At 37.3% G+C, this 23,556-nt stretch overlaps 1 protein-coding gene across 1 annotated transcript in view; it reads right to left on the bottom strand.

Moving 5' to 3' along the window:
- Nucleotides 1-1,622: 1,622 nt before the first annotated feature.
- The window catches only part of IFIH1 (interferon induced with helicase C domain 1), a 56,001-nt gene continuing 34,067 nt past the window's right edge, over nt 1,623-23,556 (bottom strand). The window contains exons 6-16 of the mRNA XM_060016679.1: nt 17,510-17,720; nt 16,234-16,451; nt 14,956-15,072; nt 12,423-12,546; nt 11,623-11,895; nt 10,081-10,340; nt 7,504-7,653; nt 6,528-6,689; nt 3,074-3,264; nt 2,511-2,604; nt 1,623-2,120 (exon numbers count right to left, since the gene is read on the bottom strand). Coding sequence (XP_059872662.1) covers nt 1,941-2,120; nt 2,511-2,604; nt 3,074-3,264; nt 6,528-6,689; nt 7,504-7,653; nt 10,081-10,340; nt 11,623-11,895; nt 12,423-12,546; nt 14,956-15,072; nt 16,234-16,451; nt 17,510-17,720 — 1,980 coding nt within the window. The 3' untranslated portion in view covers nt 1,623-1,940. The remainder of the gene's footprint in view (nt 2,121-2,510; nt 2,605-3,073; nt 3,265-6,527; nt 6,690-7,503; nt 7,654-10,080; nt 10,341-11,622; nt 11,896-12,422; nt 12,547-14,955; nt 15,073-16,233; nt 16,452-17,509; nt 17,721-23,556) is intronic.

Genomic DNA, 23,556 nt, shown 5'->3' with positions numbered 1-23,556 from the left:
ATTTCAAACCTTTTCAGTAGAAATAATACCTCTTTATTGAAAAAAATTACTAGAAAACATAGATGAAAAAACCCTGATATTTGCTGACACCTTAAAAACAGTCTACATATGTTACGGTAGTATATTTAGCTATTTTATGCATTTGGTTTCTTGCATAATTTCCAAAATGTTCTAGAAGACAGCAATACTTTAAATGGAGTCAGCTGGAGTTTTAAAAAGTATTTTAAGAAAACCACAATCATCTGTCCTCTTGACAGAATGTTCTAGAAGACAGCAATACTTTAAATGGAGTCAGCTGGATTTTTAAAAAGTATTTTAAGGAAACCACAATCATCTTCTGTCCTGTTGCATTCTGAAGAGCTCTGACTGGTTAATATTCATCTTTGCTTAGGTCTTAATCAAAAGATTCAAATCTACTGTTAGATTGAATTTAATTAATCCAAAAACCACAGAAGAATTTACTTTTCACTCCCTCCAACATTTTGTTTCTCCTTAGTCATAGGAGGTAACTTTCTCTGGAGCAGACCATCTGTGAGACGGGGTAAGTGTGGGTTAAAATGGTCAGCTGTGGTTCTGTCTTTATCATGTGGTTCTTCCATGACAAAAGAGGCTGTTTATTTGCTGGGAGAATGTTCTGTTGTACTGGGCCCTGTGTCTATCTCCAAATGATCACACTTAGTTCAGGAATGCTGACAACGTCCCAGACACAGAGAGGTTACTCTTCTGCTTAGGACTAGGGAGTGGTAGAGGTAGGCATTTTCTATTTATTCTCCAATGATCCAGCATCTGCTGCCTGCTCAACCCTGTATGAACCCTGGACATCTCCACTGACACAGGAAATCTTCTGTGTATTCATAACTAGTCTAGGATTTAGCCTCCATTCTTGTTAGGTAATTTTTGAGCACAGTGTTATGTTCATGGAGGGAAAGCTGTGGAAGTAAGCCTTGACCTGCCTGATGGCTGCTTCTCAATAATACCTTGCCTTTCATGGTGCTTCATATTTTTCAAAGTGCTTTCATATATACACACATATGACTTAATCACAAAAACTGGGAAGCAGAATTCTAAGAAGGCCTCCAAGATCTCCGCCTGCAGTGTATATTCCCTGAAAATTCCCCCGACCTTGAGTGTGGGCGGGACCTGTGAGTATGATGGGATTACAGTTAAGACTGCCTTAGCGGAGTTGAGAGAGTCTCCTGCTGGCCGTGAAGAAGCAAAGAGCTGTGAGAGGCCCCGTGAGCAGGCCACGTGGTGAGGGTGCCCGTGGAGCTTAGAATGATCCCCAGTAGACAGCTAGCAAGAAAACAGGAATCCTAGTCTTCAGCTGCAAGGAGGTGACAGCCAGCAAACTGAAAGAGCTTGGAAGTGATTCTTCCCCCAGTGTATCTGGATGAGAACATCATCTGGCTGACGCCCTGATTTCGGCCTTCTGAGACACTGAGCAGAGGACCCCGCCTTGACCTCTGGCCTACAGAACATATGCAATAATAAATGGGTGTTGTTTTAAGCCACTAAATTTGTGGTAATTTGTTATGAAGCAATAGAAAGCTAATAAAAGCAAAGGCAGATAATACCATAACCATTTCACCAACAAGGAGACTAATTCAGAAAGATGAACGGATTTGCTTAATTTTATTCTTAAAATTAGTGACAGGACTGAGATTAGTACCTCAGATCCACATTTATACCCGAGCATTCTTTCCACTGTACTATAATGCTCCACACTAATGAGTTTTACTGGTAGCTTTTCTTTACCTCTGCCCACTAACAAGGTAGAAATTGAAAGTATAAGATATTGTCTTCTTGCATACAGCTCAACACAGAGTAAAGCAATGATTTTTATTAATTCTCACATCAGTTCTGTAGTATAATGAAAACAATCATCAAAATCATGTTAAATGTTAAGTTGATAATATTTTAAAAGAATCTTGAATCAAATGTCAATCTTCATCACTAAACAAACAATATTCTGAATAGTTAAGATCGGGAAATGTTATTGGTAATTCTACCCACTTTTTGTATTGTTTCCTAGGTAAATTATTTTTGAAAATGACTACAAAATTCTTTATTTTGAGACAAGGCAAATCTAGGCCTTTGTGCACCATCATCGTTCCCCAAGCCTGGAAAACAAAAGAGAGAACAAGAGGAAAAATTAAATGCACATTCATGGACTCCCCTGGTGGCACAGTGGTTAAGAATCCACCTACCAATGCAGGACACACAGGTTCGATCCCTGGTCTCAGAAGATCCCACATGCCCTGTGAGCCAACTACTGAGCCCGCGAGCCACAACTACTGAAGCCCGCGCACCTAGAGCCTGTGCTCCGCAACAAGAGAAGCCACCGCAATGAGAAGCCCGCACACTGCAACGAAGAGTAGCCCTCCCCCGTGCACAGCAACGAAGACCCAATGCAGCCAAAGATAAATATATAATTTTTTTTTAAGAAAAGCACATTCAGTTAAGAATTCCTTTCGGCCAAAGTAAAATTAAGCCCACAGCAATTTACTTACTTGGCCACATTCTTTGCAGATTATCTCTCCATTTGTTTGATAGTCAGCAAACTTTGTTTGCAGTGCTTTGTTTCCTCTCACAATGTACAGTTTCCTAAAATTATCAAGGAATCAGAATCACCCCTGAGAACTCACACAGGACCAGTATGCAGCACATGGTACGCATTGCTGGGCTTGCCACTTGTCCACATGCGTGCACCAGCCAGCACCTCATCCCTTCTTCCAGATCAGCAGGCACCTCTCAAGGGGTATGTGGCCTTTTGTAGCTTCTTTCAAGTCTGCTGATTACTTTAACTAGACTTAAGTTGTTCAAGAAGTTGAGAACAAATATGAGCATTCACAAACTGATGTGCCTTGGATGAAAGTGGCTTTCACTTCTCCTTTCCTGCCCCAGTGCATATATTTGAAAACTGTACACGAAATAGGGTTTATAATTTGGGGGCTGAGAAAGGAAAGTTCTGAAAAATAATGAATCTCATTTGTACTATTTTGGAAGAACATTTACAGTACAACCTGCTTCATCCCTTATAAAGAAATTTAAAATTAAGTCTTCCTGGACTTACTTGAACTCTGGTGTCATATTGACATGGTGCATCTTTTCAATTACGTGGATATCTTCTCCAGAGCAGGCTAGCACACTACAGTTTTTACAGAGAAAACTTATTAATGATGGGTTGTCCTTGAATTGCTTTGCAATACTTCTCTTGATTTTCATTTTCTTTTCCAATATACTTTGCATCTGTAATTCCAAAATCTGCATCAAGAAAAGAATATTCAATGTGGTCTTTTTCATCGTTTCACTGAAGTAAGTCTCCTGGAATTCAGAGATCTTAGACAGTTATGAAAATGTACACTTGACTCATGAAATTCTATACTTGGTCTAGAAATAGAAGTAATGAGGTGATGGCCCCCAAAGAACTTAGTATAGAATCTTCTCCTGTAATCACAGAAATATGGAATCCTCAGGTGTTCAGAACACAGCCCATTCCATTTTAGAAAAGTTCTGTTGTGAGAAAGTCTTTGGCAATATTAAAAAAAAAAAAAAAAAAATCTCTCTAAGCCCCACCTCCGTTAGTTTTAATTCTGTCTCATAAAATAAGTCTAATTTTTCTTCCACATGGAGTCTCTTTAAAGAACTAAACACTGTTACTTCATCACCCTTAGTCGTTTCTTATCCATGATAAGCCCCCGGTTTCTTTCATTTTTCTTCATATGTTGTAATTTCCAGACTCTTAGCTATCTTTATCTCCTCCATACATTTGTGACAGAAAATACTAGTTTCCCACTCAGCAGCCATTCTTCATAGGAACAGAACTATAATTTTATTCTGAGTGGAAATATGCCAGCTAAATGAGGACATTTCCAAGCCAGTGGCCTTTGAGACATAAGAAGATGTTGAGTGAAATTTCCAGGAAAGTTCCTTATCAGATAGTTGGCATGGGCACTGTTGCCTTTTCCATCTTGCTCTTCCTTCCTTCTTAGAGTGAACATGCAGCAGCTGAAATTCTAAAAGCTTTGACCTTGAGAATGGAAGCCAAATAATAAAAGGGCAGAGAAGAGAGACAGAGGAGTTTTGGCTTCCTCATGACGTCATGGAGCGATTGTATGGGTCTAGATTGCCCACTGCCCACATTCTTTATATGAGAGAATAAGTCCTTAAATTTTTCTATCCCCCATTCTGTGGCTAGTAGAGAAACGTATCAATATTTCATAACAGAGAAAATATAGGTTGTGAGAGATATAAAACTTAGGTAGGGACTGGCCATTTCTCATACCTATACAATTTCACAATAGAAAACCTAGTTCTCAAATAATTTACCTCCAAACTAAACCTCTCAGAGATGACAAATTTATATTAAGTTGTGGAGGAAGCCATTGTTTTCCTTAAGATCGAAGGAAAGTTTTCAGTAAAAGTAAACTACCAGTGCTGAGGAGCAAAGCTGAATGGCCCATCTCTTTGGCTCTCGCCTCTGTGTTTTAGACCTTGATTTGAGGCAGCCATATTTAGCACAGAAAAGAGAACAAAACCTTGCAAGTGAGCCTGCAGGCTATGACATAGTTTAATCAGACAAGTATGAAGACTAATTTCCCATGTAAATTATAACAATGTAATGAATTGAAGTATTCTGTTCTTTAAAAGTTTAATTAGGTTGTTCTTGCAAGCTATTTACAGGTCAGGGAGCTGGTGCAAAGATGATTTGGCATACAGGAACAGATACATGTGGGCAATTAAGAAACAACTATGAGCTTGACAGAAAAAAAGGCAGCAAAACCGAGGTCAGTGTTTGGAAATGTAATCAGGACACCGGAAACCAAAAGAGTAGCTCTAAACTAGTAAAGAATATGAAACAATTAGAGGGGCAAAAAGAGAAAATAAATCATAACAAATATATGGGAGGCACAGCTATGATCAAAGCCCAAATAAAATGTAAAAATGTGGCAAATGTTGTTGGGTGAAGGCCAGGGAACATGTTTAACACCTTCAACTTGCTCCCAGAAGTCTGATTTGATTGAAGAAGCTTTTGGTTATGTATAAACTCAGTATAGGACATGGAAAATAAACCTCCCCTTATGTGTCAACTCTCACCATTGATAAGTGGTTGCCTGAAAGTTGTGTTGAGGAAGTTCTTAAATCAGAAGAAAGGAGTGCTTTGACCTGGTGGCAATGGGTGCTGGGGGCTTTGTACAGAGTAGTGGTGGCATATACCCCACGCCATTGTCATCCCTTCTCTGGGGTTGTCTACCTGGAGTAGTTTCAGGAGAGTAGGTCTCTTAGCCAAAGGAGACCTAAAAATATAGTCCATTCCAGGGCCCCCAAAGGGACTGGGTCTCTTTCTAGAGATTATCTGGAAAAATGTGACTCATAAACTCCAGAGATGGTTCTAGAGTTTATACAGAACAACAGGTCTTGAAATATCAACCTTTGAAAACATCCCACTTGACTGATTTATTTAGGACTTTAAATGTAAAACAATAACTTTCCAGGGGTATTATATGGCCACAAATGTTTGATCTGACGCCACAAAATGTTTGGTTTGCCTTATATTTAAAGGGGTTTTAAAATATAAATTCATGTAGAAACCTGGCCAGGAAACCTTGGAGTTGGTTATAGCAATGCACACCAATTTGAAAGCATCCCTTTTGTGAAACTCTATTTAGGGTAGAGCCAATTCCAATGTTAAGAAACTAACATTCACACCCATATGCAAGGGTGTGAATTTTCTTCTAAATGGATTGTTTGCTATTATAGTAGTTACAGTCTTTAATTCAGTGGTATGGGGGATTTCCTGAAATACTGTAGAACTACATTCTTCCTTCACTGCATTCCTCTCACAACTCAAATGACTCCATGTTAGTAAACTGAGATGCAGCTAGATGATATATGATGTATTTTCTTACCATTCAGGGTTAGCCTCAATGTCTCTCCCTCTAAGAAGCCTTTCCCAAACACCAAACCTAAAGTGCTCATCTAGAAGCTTGTTTCACATTGTCCTGTTCTAATTCTCCAGCTCTTCTTTCCATTCGATGTATAAGTTGCCTTATTTCTGTTTATTGTTTCCCCTCCTCAAATCTCACCATGTACGTACTCGAATATAAGTTTCATGCAGCAGGGGTCTATCTGCGTTGCTTGCCGCTATGTTCTGTTTCTACAATGTTGCCTGACACACAGTAGGCAGTTCACAGATATTTCTGGAATGAAAAAATTGTGCCTGTACCGATTAGACCTGACCAAAATGACCAGGTGTGGTTGAACGAGTGAGTTGCACTAGTCTTTCTGGATTAGGGACAACCTAAATTTATATTATCAAAGTTTATAGAACGGCTCCCTGACAATTTCTGCCCACCATGGATCTTGATTCTTTGTATGTGAATCTGGACTCAGCACAGCTCATCAAACTGGAATTTATAATTCAGCACAGTTTCTGTCTGGAGACTTAGCCACAGAGATATCAATGGTAACCACAGGCAGCCATTTTCAAGGGAAAACCAAAATTCAGAGCTGGCCCAAAACAATACCTTACGAGCATACTCCTCTGGTTTCATATTTTGAACACGGTCTATAGCTTTATACATCATTTTCTCTCGGAAATCATTAACTGTCTCACGTTCAATAACTCCTGAGCCTCTTTGGGCAACCAGGACGTAGGTGCTCTCGTCAGCTCTGGCTCGACCACGACTCTGAGAACAGAAAGAAATCAAGTCAATGAAGGACTATGCCTTGCTGTGAATGCTCCCATTTTTGTCCTGGAATGATATTCACTGCTCAGTCTCCCAGTCCTCCAATGATCCCTCTATTCTCTGTAAAGTTAATTATTTTTCATTCTTTATTAGTCTGCTATTTCAAACTCAAAATGCACCTTAATGCAGAAAAAATGTTCTAGAATGAGGGTGGTTAAGTCCCCACACCAGCCCTCAAAAGCCTCAATAACACAAGACTGTCCTGTCCCGCCTTTCTGTTCCCCGGGGCACCCCTCTCAAACCCTGTGAACCATCATCAGTGGTTTGGGCTGGGGAAGTCCCACTGCCCCCCACCTCGCAGGAGGGATGAATGGGGAGAAGGGCATCTCTGACCTTGCCACCAGACCTGTGGAGAATGCTGCCCTATTCCTGGCATCCTACCTTCAACGTTGAGCACGTATTTCCATGAAAACATGCTCAACATGGTGATACATTTCTATAGTCTTCTGTATAAAGTGATAATATTTAGGTACATTTTCAGTAAAAGAAAATGTTATGGCCTTGCCCAGGAACCTCACTATCAACTCTAATATCATCCTCATGAAAAATGCATTCTGAGTAGTGAGGCACTGAATAACACATGGACCCCTGAAATCCAAGTATTTCTTAATTTGGTGGCTGTCTGGTTATCTGGTTGATTTCTATTTTCGTAGGAAAACATATATTTTTAAAACTATGTGTGCTGTTTTACTAAAAGAAAACAAAACAAGAACACAAAATCAAAAATTAACATAATTGAGGTATTTGAATGTACCTGGACCATGGCTATTTCGTTAGTGACGAGACCATAACGGATAACGATATTACATTCTTTAATATCCAGACCTTCTTCTGCCACTGTGGTAGCGATAAGCAGATTTATTTTTCCCGTGCGAAATTTACTAATGACTTCTTTTTGTTCATTCTGAAGAAACATTTTAGTAAATTAAATGTTGTAACACTAAACACATTAAAATCTTCTAATTAGGAAAAGAAATATTAAATTGCAACTGGTCAGTGTAAATTAAAGAATTAAATCATACACGGATTTGCTGCCATCTGTTTTTGGCATTGAACAAAGACGTGATGGTGAGACAACATTTGAATTCCAATCTGGGATTACTATACAATGACAAAAATATTTCCATCCTCCAGTCTGGAGGTGGGAAGGCCATCATTTATGCCAAGGAAATAAATTGATGGGTGACTTGGGAGGAAGAAAGGAGATGCTTTCAGTTGAGAAGAGGATACAGCAATGAGAAACTAAAATAGGCTTTGCTTTTTACTATTGATACATTAATTTCAGACTCTTTAACAGAGGATAAGATGCAGTGACAGTTTTAAAGATATAGCTGGATTTTGAGTCACAGAGAAAATACACACGGTATACTGCATTTGGTCATTTTAAGAGACATTCAAGCAAAAAAAAAAAAAAAAAGAAACATTCCTGGAAGAAACTGAAAACATTGGCTGCCTCCAGTGAGGGGAGCTGGGAGACTGGAGGACAGTGGTACATCCTGTACCTTATTAATTTTGAAAGAGGTAAATATATTATCTGTTCAAAAGGATATAAATAAAAATGAAAGATGTTATTAAAAACATAATTAAAACAGCTATATTTGTGGAAAAATCTGAATTTTGAAAGTTAATGTAGGTAAAGAAATCAAATATGCACTCTGGCCCTTGCATAGGAGGAATGATTGAGCATAATTCTAGCTCGACGTGGCCAGTAGAGTTTTATTTTCATAACCATTCTTATCAAAGCTGTTGGTCCAGTGGCCTTTGGTGCACATTCACCCTATCTTTTGCCCCCAAACATTAAACAAAAATACACCTGTCAGACAAACGTATGTTCTCCTATTCCCATCCCTTTCTTTTCAGAGGCAGCATGTCAGGTGTCTTTATTTGACTCCTAACTGCTGGAGAATCCTGCAGAAAGATCGCTCTCCAGTCTTCTCTGATAATTTCTCCTTCTTGCACTCATATCCACTGATAAAAACTTACATGTTTTTGGATTTTAGCAGATGTTTTTGCCTTCATTCACAGGAGTAACTTTAAAAAGGAAAATTTCAGACACAGTGTCAGACCCTCAAATCATATCACATAGATGCTTAACTCCTCTTCCAATGAGTCCAGCTCAGTTTACAGGTGAGGATGTGGGGAGTGAGGAAGGGGGCATGTTCTAAATTTTGGCATGCAGCCACCAAGTCTGAAATGGATAAGGAGCAAAAACTAGCTTTGAATGCATACCTTCCATTTGTACCCCATCTCTTTTCAAAGAGGAGCTGAGGCCACATAAAATCAAAGTCTTAACACTAAAGCTAATAGAATAAAAACTTAAAAACAGGACCAAAAATGAAAGCGTATAGGTATATTACTTGCAAGGATTAACACATAGGCTGAGAAAATGAACTTCAATTTTACCTGTGAGTTTCCTGGAAGCTAGGGCAAAAAGGGAAACATATTAAGTAAACCAGCTCTCATCATAAAAAAGGATGTAAACTCCTTACCCAACAAGGAGTTTGTTTTTTGAAAGAAAACAGTGCATTCTCTGGCATAAACTTTAGAGGCAACTTTAACATGAGTACATGTAGAGAGTATACTGAGAGTTATGGTAAACAATTTCAAGAATGACTATTTTTCAGCAAACATTAAAACAGATTTAATTTGCTCCAGTGGACCAAATGATGATGAGCATAACAGAACTGAAGTGTCCCCTTGTCCAGCAAGACTGAGGACCAATATGACTTCAGAACATTTTACTCCAACAAGCTATCCTGGTTTCACCCATGCTTATAATCTCTATGACTGTCTTTTTTTCTCTCCCAAGTGTTTTTTTAATACTGTGCACAAAAGTAGTATAATGAATTGAAAACAAAACAAAACAAATCTTAAAAAGGAAAAGAAAATCTCTCATAGTCCCAAATCTCTAACACATCAAATGTCTTAATTTTTCCAAATTCCCTTAAAGATCTCATTCTATGCAAACATATTTTACATAATTCTAATTATAATGCACACATTTTTGTGGGAATTTGATTTTTCCACTTGATATTATATTGCAATTGTTTTCCCATTTTGTTACTAAGTTTAAATGTCAATCATTTTTTGCAAAGGAAACTCAATCTAGAAAGTTGCTCCAAGACTGTGGAAAACATGATTCCTAGAACAACGGTTAGCCTATCAAATACCACAGATTGATTGCTATTAAACAATCTTCTTTCAAGAACAAGTGTTTCATTCCATTAAAGTATTGGTGGGTTGGTGGGAAGATTGATGAACAAAAGACTACAACTAAACTGGGAAGGGAAATAACGGCATAAGGAAAAAAAATCCAAAAGGATGTTTTCACCTGTGTCATGGGCTTGAACTCACTGCTGTGTCCAGCTCCAATCAGATGGTGGGCTTTGACTCCTACTTCTGCAAATTTTTCATTTTCAGTAATCCACTGGGAAAGGGCGTATGCACTTTGTCGTGTTTTTGTGAAAATTATTCCTCGTGCTGATTCTTCGGCCCTTGTATATTGTTCCATTATGGTGTTTCTCAATTTGGTCAGCTTTTCATTTTCATGTTCTGGGTTTACAGCCAGCTTTTTCAACATTTTCTTATTTTCTTTAAGAAATAATTAGTTTATTTATTTTCTTTTTTATTGAAGTATATACTTGATTTACAATGTTGTGTTAGTTTCGGGTGTACGGTAAAGTGATTCAGTTATATATACATAAGTATTATATATATTCTTTTTCAGATTCTTTTCCATTATGGTTTATTACAAGATATTGAATATGATATTACAAGATATTGAATATAGTTCCCTGTGATACACTGTAGGACCTTGTCACTCATCTATTTTATAAATAGTGGTTTGTATCTGCTCATCCCAAACTCCCAATTTATCCCTCTCCCACTACCTTTCCCCTTTGGTAACCATAAGTTTGTTTTCTGTGTCTGTGAGTCTGTTTCTGTTTTATAAATAAGTTCCTTTGTAGCATATTTGAGATTCCACATATAAGTGGTATCATATAATTATTTGTCTTTCTGTCTGACTTACTTCACTTAGTATGATAATCTCTAGGTCCATCCATGTTGCTGCAAATGGCATTTTTTTCATTCTTTTTTATGGCTGAGTAGTATTCCATTATCTATATATATCTATATCTATCTATCTATCTATCTATACCACATCTTTTGTATCCATTCATCTATTGATGGACTTTTAGGTTTCTTCCATGTCTTGGCTATTATAAATAGTGCTGCTATGATTGCAGTGTTTGCATCTTTCAGAATTAGAGTTTTCTCTGGATATATGCCCAGGAGTGGGATTGCTGGATCATATAGTAACTCTATTTTTAGATTTTTGAGGAGCTTCCATATTGTTCTCCATAGTGGCTGCACCAATTTACATTTCCACCAGCAGTGTAGGAGGACTCTCTTTTCTCCACACCCTCTCCAGCATTTACTATTTGTAGACTTTTTAATGATGGCCATTCTGACTGCGTGAGGTGATACCTCATTACAGTTTTGATTTGCAAGAAATAATTAGTTTAAATTAGTAAAATATGTGAATAACTGGAAGATTTTATATAATGAAGTACTAAGATGTTCAACTACAGTTAGTCTTGTGCCATATCTAATAATTAGGCTAGTCTTTAATATAAATTTATTGCAGTCATCTTGACAATAAAACCAGATGACCAAATGATTAATTATGATCATACAGCTCATGGCTACTTAATCCCATCAATCAGAAATAGCCCCAATATGAAGGGGATTTCTTCTTTCACAATGAAAGATTATTTTAAGAGGGACTTTTGGAGAGCTCTTGAGAAGCAGTGGGTTCATGCTAAAGAGGTAAATGCATAAGACCATGCAAAAATGTTACACTGATTCTTACCCCAAAATAAAGTCATGAGAAATTCATCTGTCTCATCCAACTTCAAAGGTTTCTTTTCATCACCTGCATCTCCATCATCATCACCATCATCATCACTCTCATCACTGTCATCTCCTAGGACTGCAAACTTCTTTTCTTTCTCATCATTGTAGAAAGTTTCAAGGTGATTATATGCATCAATCATTCGGATTGTATCATTAATTTGTAGGGCCTCATTGTACTTCCTCAGATGTTCTGCACAAACACGATCTTTGCGATTTCCTTCTCTTGCAGCTATGAAAAATACGTTATGTGGAGTGAAATAATGATAGAACACCCCCTCAACTGTGCTGTGGACTTGAATATGTTTATGATACTGACTCGAAAATAGGCTTCACCATGTTTTTGAAATGAGCAAATTAAGGCTCAAAACGTGCCATGAGCACTAAAAGGGGGCAAGTTTTTTGACTCCTAGACTTGCTACTTGTATTCTGCATCAGCAAGAAAACATACTTGACTCATGCTGACTCAGAGGAATGGCATGAAAAACATATTGTTTGCGTTTGCATTTGGAAACAGAGATACTAATATTTATCTTAATATTTTAAATATACAATAAGTGAAAGACTCTGGAGATAAAGAGAAAATGAATTGGTGCCTCTTTCCTTAGATAAGGAATTAGAACGTGTTTATCCCTGTCCTACTCAGAACACAGAAATTCCATTGCCTATTACACTTACTTTCGGTTTGCTTGGGAATATGTGATCTGGAATCATGGCATAAGCATGGGATAAATTGTGTTATGTCAAAACCCAAATTACCTTGTTTTTCCATTTGAATGAGCCATTGTTCATAGGGTTGAGTTCCAAAATCTGACATTGGACTAATTTGGCAAAAACTTTGAATCTTTGTCATTATTTCTAGAAGTTTATCTTTAAATGGATCCTAAAAACAAATTATACACTTATTCTTACATGTTTATATTGCTGAATGAATAACATTATCTTTGTTAAAATAATCTCCATGTTATAACAAATTTGATTCAGAATCTTTGTCTAGACAAAGTAACAAGTCACTCTGATCACCTCTTTGTACACTGATTTTTTTATCAGCTTCTCTTCTACTTCCAGCCTCGAGCCACACCACACCAATACCAGGTATCCCTGCTGGAATTTCCAATTTAAAAGTTTACAAAAATAAAATTAATGAATGATATACACTTTGAATGCTAATAGTAATTTTAAAAATATATATTAAAGTAATGCACCAATTATTTAGAAAGCTTGTAATTTAATTTAGAAAGCATTCCTTTTTGAAGAACTGGTTTCAGTATTATTTCTACCAAAATAAAAAGTTAAAAGGTAGAGTTTTGAAAAAAGCCAGACACAGAAGAGTACATACTATAGGATTTCATTTATATAAAGTGCAAAAGCAGTCAAAAGCCATCTTTGGTGTTAGAAGTCAGGATAGTAGTTATCCCACGGCAGGTGGGTGACTGGAGGGGAGAATGCGATGTTTTGAGGGTTGTGGCAGTGTTCTGTCTCTTGATCTGGATTTTTCTTTTTTTGGCCGCACTGCGCAGCATGTGGGATCTTAGTTCTCCAGGAATCGAACCGGAGCCCCCCTGTATTGGAAGGGCAGAGTCTTAACTACTGGACCACCAGGGAAGTCCCTTGATCTGGATTTTGGTTATACAGGTGTGTTCAGCTTATGAAAATACAGCAATCTGTACATTTACGAGTTTGAACTTTTCTGTACGTGTGTTATGCTTCAATAAAAAGTATAACCAAAGTTAATTAAGTTAAAAGGTAAGATGGCAAATTCTTTTAAAATATACCCTGAGGGGACTTCCCTGGTGGTTCAGTAGGTAAGACTCTGCACTCCCAATGCAGGGGCCCCGGGTCTGATCCCTGTTCGGGGAACTAGATCCCACATGCATCCCTCATGCATGCCGCAACTAAGAGTCCGCATGCTGCAACTAGGAAGTCCGCATGCCGCAAACAAGAAGTCTGCGTGCCGCCACTGGGAGCTGGCACAGCCAAAATAAATAAATTAATTAATTAATTAAAAAATAAATAAATAAAATAAAATATACTCGGAGGATGTTGTGGATTTTTTTTTTAGACTGAAGGTCAAATATATTCATTATCACATACATATAAATGAGATAAACATACCAATTAAAAGGTAAAATGCTGTGAGATTTAAAACTCAGGTATGTCCTACATACAAGAATCAAACATTTATAACATTCTCAAAATGAAAAAATAATATACAAGAGATAAATTATATAGGAGAACAGATTAATAACTATTACTTTGCTCTTTTATTGAGATATAATTGACATATGACGCTATATTAGTTTTTTTTTACATCACTTTTTTTTTTCACACACGCACACTGTATTTTATTTTTACAAGAGATAAATAAACTGACACCAAGCATTGTAAATGGATGACCACAGATGTTGTGGATTTTTTTTAATGATTACGATTAGAAACATGCATTTAAACTTATCACATAAAACTGAATAAGTAACAAAAAGTGAAGAAAAATAAAGTACATTCAAATGTGCTACTTCAGCTGGAATAGATAGTGCTGTTTTTCAGAATTTCCAAAAAAGAATGACCTATGGCAATTAGTTGCTAACGTTAGTTCAGTTCCTACATTTCAAACACAATGTTATCTGTTATGCATAATTCAACATCCTTATGAGGTAGATTTGCAAAGATTACACTTATTATCAAGTACACACAGCTAAAATTTATGATGCTTTTTATATTTTACAAAAGAAAGTACTGACATAATGTACTGGTTATAATGTTCAAACTGACTCTCAGTTGGTTTTTATAATCAGTGAAGGTGTTCATCACAAAAATACCATTAAATTAAATATTTCACTGCTTTACTGTAAGTATTTTCATAAGAAAGTAAATGTGTCAGGTAGGTAGGATTCCCATTATCATTGCCAACTGTAATCTGTTACCTCTCTTCAATGTCAGGAAATCAATTCTGGAATTCATCAAGAAAGTAAAAAGAATAAAAGAAACTATGGTGATCTCTCTAGTTTAGCCTTACAACCCTCCTCATCCCCTCCGCCACCCCTACCCCATCGTGGCTCATATGCAGTCAACCAACCACTGAGCTACTCTTCATATAAACTAGAAAGCTGAACGAAGAATTGAAGAGAAACTTCACAGCAGTGCTTTGTTGCCCAATATCAATAAAAAAGGAATAACACTGTAACTTTTTTGCTAAAAATTTAAAATAACATTCTTCACAGGGTCAGTATAAATAATCTTTGCATCGTTCAGTTGTGAACCATCAAATGAATATAAAAATTTAAGCACATACTTCTTTGGTGTCATCTGCGATTACGAACTTTTTACATGGCTCCTTTATTTGGTCTTTAAGTTGATCCGTATTTTCTTTCACGGTTTTAATGGTAAATGCATCAAGATTGGCACATATCTGAAAAAGAGACATTTTTCAATATTCAAATACTTTTCCCTTTCAATTGATTCAATGTAGAATTCTTTCTCATGTAAGAAGTAAGTAGCATGATTTGCTAAACATAGCATTTTAGTATTGCTTTACTGTGGATCTGACTAACCAAAAACATTTATTCTGATAGATTAAAAAAAGAACTTCTAAATCAAGTTGGTGAAAAATTCCAGAAAAAAAAAGTATTTATTTTCATTCCTTACATTCCATTTTCCAGCTGGAAAAATTGACAAGGAGAGAGTACAGAAAATTGCAGAGATGGGAAGAGAATGGTTATGAGCTAACCATATTACATGAGGCATTTTAAGGGTCATCTTGACATCCATGGATCATATTACCACTTTCTTCTACATATAAAAGCGGGCAGTGCAAAGACAGGAGCAGCCAGAGCCCATGTGCCTGGATGTGGATTGGAGTTAGTCCTTAATGCTAGTAATAAATTATATGTTGGAACCAATAATTGTGCTCTTGTCTACTCTACGATTTTTACTGACCTCAACTTAAAGGGACTTAACATATAAATGCAATGCCTTGGTGCCAACATACTTTGTGAGTTACTCTGAATTCATTCAATGCTTGAGATCAACAATAGTACTTTATGTGTTGTTACCATTTGGGGGCAGTTGACAAGAAATACACCTTTAACTAAAGGTTCTCATATCTCCATTTTCCTATTTAATTTGAACTGCCCAGAATCCGAGTATCACACAGAACAAAAAAAGGCACAGAAGAAAATATACAATTTAGAAACTCAAGGAATGTGTATAAAAATTAGAAACTTTCATAGTTTATGCATATTTCTATATCAAGTAGATCATTAAGTTTAACAATAGGGGTAGATATTTAAAAGAAGGTATTTCATTTGTCCCAATTTTTCACTAATTACGTTTGCTTTCCACAATTTTTTTGATATTGTTCTGTGTCATAGTTGTTTATTAAGGTACTTACTGTTTTGTAGAAGATTGAGTGTATTTACTTTGAAGTGTATAGATTTCACTTAAGTGATGATCATGGAATACCATCTTTCATGCGCGCCATGGCACTTGGACTTGATCTTACCCAAGAAGCACTGGCATTTCCTTTAACTTTGGTTTTCTTGGTTATGCATAAAGTTAATGATTTACTTACTTTTAAAATGTGTTCTTCAGCTTTGGCTTGCTTTCTGGCCCCTCCAACACCTGGTGATGCTGTCAGTCCCAGTATCTGAGGTAAGGGAATCACTGGTTTGTCTTCTTTCTCAAGTCTGTTGTTTTTCAACTTCTGGTTCAAATAACGCCTCATGATGTTATTATAGACTTCTTCTTTGTTGGTGTGATGGCATTCATCAATAATGATGAGAGAAAAGTCTTAAAAGAAAATTCAAATGGTTCATTTGTCCATCTTGGCAAGGTACAGTGTAAAAGTACCTTTAAGCTAGGAAACTGAGCAGCCAAGCACCTTTCACCTTTTAAGGGGAAATGTAACTATCCTAGCCACCTGTATATACAGATGTTTGTGTATATTAATCATGAAACTATCCCTGTTAGACACTATCCCCACTTAATAGATGAGTTTTAGAAAATTTATAGATCTAAAAAGTGTTACAGGATGGACTTCAAACCCTGGCTTATTCCTCAAAACTCTCAGGATTACATTTTTGTTCTTTAAAAAATATTTAATTTTAAGTTGGTGAATTTTATTTTCATTCTATCAAATGAAAAACATGATTTAAAAAGGAATAATTTTACCTTGTTTTAACATTGCATTTAATTATTATGATTATATATACTTCTTTCCTTACCTCTCTCCTACCTTTTCTTCCCATCCCCCACAAAATAGAAAGGATTGTATTTATTCTATGGAGAAGAAGGCATATCTTACAGGATCCACTAATATGTAAAAAGAACTTGTCGGTAATTAAAAATACGGAGTGAATGAAAAGTCCAGTAAGTGTTTGATTTAATAATTATATTCTTATGCAGAATAAAGTGATCTAATTAAAAACGTACCCAACTTTTTGTTTGCTTCCCTAAGGAAGAAGGGTTTGAATGAAAACTTAAGCAATGGAAGACAATCTAAATCAAAATTATCAAGTGGGAGGTTAGGGTTAGCAGATGTAAGCTTTTATACCTAGAATGGATAAACAACAAGATCCTACTGTACAGCACAGAGAACTATATTCAATAACCTACAATAAACGATAATGGAAAAGAATATAAAAATGAATGTATTATATGTAGAAATGAATCATTTTGCTGTACAGCAGAAATTAATACATTGTAAATCAAGTATACATCAATTAAAATTGACAAAAAATAATAAATCAAAATTAATCAACATTTTAAAAATTATGTAACTAATACAGCCTCTGTTACTACCTTTAGTATTACTAATTCTTTTTACAAAAATAAACATTTCAACCAACCTGACAACTGTACACCATCATCTTCGCCTTCTTCTGAGTTTAAAAGGGAGTTTTCAAGGATTTGAGCTGTACTGATAATAACATCATGAGACTTGACAACTTTTGGAAATGTTATTTTCAATTGGGTATCACCACTTAATCTAGTAACATGATACCATTTCTTCAAAAATGGTTCGAACTCTTTGCGGAAGAGCTGTTCAACTAATGGTACCTTTAAAAATGCCAAAGTTAAAAAGAGAGAAAGAGCATTGTCAAACAAAAGGAGTACTGCTCAAAGGCCTACTATGTGTCGAGCATTAACAGAGGTGTTTGCGTTATCAGTTAATTAGGTGTAACAACCTATCCATCATTCCATTCATTCACGTGTCAATAAGTATTTATTGAATGTCTATTAGGTGTAGACATTGTGTCTGGGACACAAAGATGTTTAAATTATGGTTCACAACTGTCAGGAACTCATTCTAGCTGAGCACATGGACCAAGAATCAACAAAACAAAACAAATTATCACAACACAATGTGATCATTCTCCCATGGAAACACACAGAAAGTGACAGCAAAATGGAAGAAGCAACTGACCCCTCAAAAGAGGGGTTTAGGAGGAATTTTAATCTTGTAAACCATGGGTCAGTGAAGAGATAAACTGAAACTAAGGCTGAATAAGAAATAAATTTTGAGATTGTAAAACAGGGTCAAGCTATAAAGGGCTATGAACACCAAGCAGAGTACTTTAAATTTTGTATAACAGTTCATAGGACCCTTATGAATTGTTCTGTAGAGTTATTTTTTGGGAATCAGGCCAGAGACAACCTGCCTAAGGAATTGGAGGAAGCAGAAAACCAAAGGTGAAGAGGCAAGACATTGCCTAAGGGAAAGGATGGCGGTGAAAGGATGGACTGCTGGACTAGCTTTGGTGGCTGAGAAAGAACAAAATAGCAGGTTCCTTAAAAAATAAAAATTCAGTAACCATATGATTCAGCAATCCCACTCCTGGGTGTATATCTGGAAAAGATGAAAACCCTAATTTGAAAAGACACATGCACCCCAGTGTTCATAGCAGCATTATTTACAATAGCCAAGACATGGAAGCAACCTAAATGTCCATTGACAGATGAATGGATAAAGAAGATTCGGTATATATACACAATGGAATATTACTCAGCCATAAAAGAGAATTAAATAATGCCACTTGCAGCAACATGGATGGACCTGGAGATTATCCTACTAAGTGAAGTAAGTCAGACAGAGAAAGACAACTATTATATGATATCACTTATATGAGGAATCTTTAAAAATGATACAAATGAACTTATTTACAAAATAGAAATAGACTCACAGACATAGAAAACAAACTTATGGGAGTTCCCTAGTGACCTAGTGGTTAGGATTCCGGCCTTTCACTGCCATGGCCGAGGTTCAATCCCTGGTCGGGGAACTGAGATCCCACAAGCTGCATGGTGCAGTCAAAAAGAAAAAAAAAAAGAAAAAGAAACAAACTTATGATTACCAAAGGGGAAAGGCGGGGGAGGCATAAATTGGGAATTTGGGATTAACAGATACACACTACTATATATAAAATAGATAAATAATAAGGACCTACTGTATAGAACAGGGAACTATGTTCAATATCTTGTAATAACCTATAGTGGAAAAGAATCTGAAAAAGAGTATATATAATATATATATATATAAAAATTGAAGCACTGTGTTGTACACCTGAAACACTGTAAATCAATTATACTTCAATTAAAAAACAAAACAAAAACAAAAACACCAAATCAGTGAAAACTCTTTCAGAGAGGCTGTCCAGTGAGTGCGTTGGCACTGAGGTGACTCCACCTGATTTTTGACTCACAGTATTTTCACGTTTGCTAACAGGTCAAAGTGCAAATCTCCGTGAAGACCCTGACCTGCAGGACCATCACCCTGGAGGAGGAACCCAGTGATTTCATGGAGGATATAAGTGAAAGCTAAAATCCAGAATAAAGAAGGCATCCCCACTGGCCAGCAGAGCTCCTCTCTACAGGCAAGCAGATGGAAGATAGCCCCACTCTATCTGACTACAACTTCCAGAAAACATTGCCCTTGCACCTGCTCCTCTGTTGGAGGGGTGGCTGTCAATTCTTCAGTCTTTCATTCACAATGCCCAAATGATGGCATTACTCTTTGTTCTACCCCAATTTACACTTAGAAACTACCAGCTTCAGTAATAGCTGAACCTGTTCAAAGTGTTAATAAAGGTTTTGTTACATGTAGAGAAAGAAAGAGCTGACTCTCTGTATGTTGTAGTGCCTGCTGAAGGTGGCTGAGTTGACACCTCAAGGCTACACATCACTAGTCATTCAGAATAGCTCCTATACTGGGGAAAGGAATAACCAGGCCATCTTGAAGGTAATATCCTAGGAGAATTTGTACAATGGAAGCCCAGGAGTGTACAGTGTGGCAAATAGAGTTGGCAGGAAGAGTTTCAAGGCCAAACATCAAAGAATGTGGATATACTCCTCATAATTTAATTACCTGATAATGTGATCAGTGGTTATCTTTCTGCAAGGTATGCATTATTCTTTTTTTTTTTTTTTTTTTTTACCTGAGATGAACTCCACTTATGTGAAAAATAAGGGCTGGCTGATCCTCCTGGCTGGAGAGAACCGTGTAGGAAGAACACATCTTTGTATTATTATTTAGTAGAAATGTTGAGGGCTTCTAAGAGTGAATGTGGAGGGGAGGAGGGGTTAAATGGAATCCATGAATTCCAAGGAAACAAAGTGAATCAATAACCAAGTTTGGTAAGTGAAAGAGCATAACACAGGGTAGAAAGAGAAATTTTCAGTTAGTGGTTCCCGCCTACCCACCCACCTCCAACCCCAAAGTGAAGTCTCTTGTCTACTTGCCACAAAATCAATTCAGAGATTTGGAAAATACAGACTCCTGAGCCCCACCCAAGAACTACTTAATCTAGGGACCGACCATCTCTGGGGACTGAGTCTTAAAGCTTGTGCTTCTTTTTTTTTTTTTAATTTATTTATTTATTTATTTATTTTTGGCTGCATTAGGTCTTTGTTGCTGCGCGTGGGCTTTCTCTAGTTGCCGCGAGCAGGGGCTGCTCTTCGTTGCGGTGCGCAGGCTTCTCATTGCGGTGGCTTCTCTTTTTGCAGAGCACGGTCTCTAGGCGCGCGGGCTTCAGCAGTTGTGGCTTGCGGGCTCTACAGCACAGGCTCAGTAGTTGTGGAGCATGGCTTAGTTGCTCCGAGGCATGTGGGCTTTTCCCGGACCAGGACTCGAACCCGTGTCCCCTGCATTGGCAGGTGGATTCTTAACCACTGAGCCACCAGGGAAGCGGAAGTTTGCCCTTTTATGAAGCTTCCAATATGACATTTAGTTCTTTTTAAAATTTGAGAACCACAGCTCTTATCTTTCTTCCACAAAGTCATTTCCAATTCACTTTTCTAGAACTATTCTTTTCCTTCTACTTATACAAGAAAGAGGAAATAATCTAAGAAGGAAGTCAGCAAAAAAGATTCTGGGGAAGAGAAGGAAAATTAAATTTAGTGGAGATAGCATGCTCCAGAGGAGAGAAAGTGAGCTCTGAAAACAACTGCTCCAGCTACTTGCTTATTGTGTGACCTTGGACAAGGCTCTTAATCATCTCGATTTCCACATTAATAAAGTCAGGAAAATATTAACCTGTGGTGGAATTGTTATGAAAATTAAATTAAATAGAGGCTGACATATTGCCAGCACTCAGAAAACTTCCCTGGTATTTCACCATCCTTTTATTCTAGCAGTGGAGAATGACAGAAGGGAGGACCAGTTCACTTCAGAAGAAAAGCATTCAAGTCTCAGCTCTGCTGCTAATTGGCTGGATGACCCCTGACAGGCCAATCAAAGCCTCAAAGCCTCTGTTTCCTGATTGGTAAAATGGAGATAATTATGGTTACTTCAAAGAATAGCTGTGTGGTTTTAATGAGATAATATAAAGTGTAATACAATATTTATTATTATATTAATACATATCTCTCATTTCCTAGACTGTAGACTCCTTGAGGGCAGGATCTGCATTTGATTTGTCTTTAAATACTCTCATGTTGTTGAATGATTGAAGAATCTCTATACTATGGAGTGGCATAAAAACCTGAGGTTCTGCCCACGAAGGGTGGGCCGAGATCTTCCAAAGAAGCCGCATCTTCTGGTCTACAGAACAAAAAGACAGTGTCACAGGTGGTAGCAGGTGTTGGAAATCCTGAGACTCACTTTGGGTGGTGTTGACTCCCTACTGAAGGACACAGAGAGAGCCAGATGCAAGCCTGACATGGCTAACTGGGAGGCATGTGGGCCTCTGGGAGCCTTTTCCTGAGGTGTGACAGAGTGCCTGCCAAGACTAATCAAACCCAACTGCTACCCACTTCTGCTGAATCATATGGGGCTGCATTATAGCATCTGAAGGAACCTGGGACTTCTCTCTCATGATGTTGAAGCCCTAGATAGGAAATAGAAAGTCTGGGAACACAGGTGGTGTTTTCATCTTTCCCTGCCTGTAAAGGTGATAGCTTTGGAAAGGATGGAGGGTGATAAAGGTAAATGGTGTTAGGAACAGGATTTCTCCTTCCTAGATCAAGGGTTATAATACCTTGCCATTGGGCCAAATACAGAATGCAGGTTATATTGACTTATTGGGTCTGAGATTACCTGACTCAATCAAAAAGAATTAAAGCTGAAATTAGTTTAAAATTCAAAGAAATGGGATAATAGAGTAAACGATTATGACATAGATGGAAGATCTAGTGGAGGGATTTCTAATAATTCTTAGGGAAAAACAACAGGGAAACAGATCAGGAATTAGACCCATGTCCTTAAATGTCTACACAACAATGCAATGAATATGAGTAACTAATGAGGAGAATTTAACATTTAAACATGGCTGCAAATGTGCATTTGTAAGTATCACCTTGATCCAATGGGACGAAAGATTCGCAACCAGACTACAGCACTGAGAGGATAAGGAGTTATACAAAAAGGAAGGTGCGTGAGATGCATACAAAAACATGAGACCTGAAAAGATCAATCAAGATGAATAATATGAAAAAAATAAATGTAAGTATTTGCATTTAGGCTCAAAATTAACGGCAAAAAAATAACAAGAGAGGCCTAGTTTCACAGATTTTCAAATGAAAAGGAGCTGAGGATTCTTAGGTTATAGAAAACTCCAGATGAATCTGTGGTGCCAGAACTGGTGACAAAGACAAACCCAGTCACGGATCAAATGTCACATCTCATCTCTCCTATACTCTGCACTGAGACTATATCTATAGTATTTTGTCCAGCCCTAGACACTGTGTTTTAACAGGGTTTTAGATAATGTCTGGAAAAGTATGAGCTCTCAGGATGATGAAAAGTCTGGAAACCATGTTATATGAAGAACATATAAAGTAACTGGAAGTATTTATCCCAGGAAACTAAGAGAAAAATCACTTTAGGGTCACATGATGCAAGCCTTCCTTCTCTATGTGAAGGGCTGTCATAAGGCAGAAGAATTAAGGCTCAGCTTACTCTGTATAATCACAGAGGAACGAACGCTAACAAATCAGTGTGTATTCCAGAGAAACATATTTTGATGAATGCAGGTAGGGCTTTCCAGCAGTGACAGTTGTTCAAAGAATGGATTGAGCTGTCTTGTTAGAAGGAGGACCTCCTTGATATGAGAAGTTACTCAGCAGAGGTGAGAGAACCACTCAGCAATGGATAAAAACTGGATCTCGAAGGAGTCTTTCAACTCTAATAGTCTATGATGCGGTGACCCGATGAGGGAAGAAAAGGAAGGTGATGAATCAAAAATAATTCATAGGTTTTGAGGCTATGTGCTTCGGAGGAGGTAATATAACGAACAGAGAGACAGGCGAGTAGGGAAGGAGAGCTCTTTGGGAGAGTAGATGAAGGGAATGAGTTTGAGGAAATGGCAGAATGTTCAAATGGTATCAAGAGCATCAGCTTAAGTGGTTTCAAATCCAATTAACTTTGTTCTCTTCTCTGGACCTGGCACTTAAGGCCCTG

Source organism: Delphinus delphis, chromosome 7 (assembly GCF_949987515.2).
Source record: "Delphinus delphis chromosome 7, mDelDel1.2, whole genome shotgun sequence".
Taxonomy (NCBI): Eukaryota; Metazoa; Chordata; class Mammalia; order Artiodactyla; family Delphinidae; genus Delphinus; species Delphinus delphis.
Note: the sequence above shows the minus strand (reverse complement) of the source record. Positions and strands in the feature narration are given on the sequence as shown.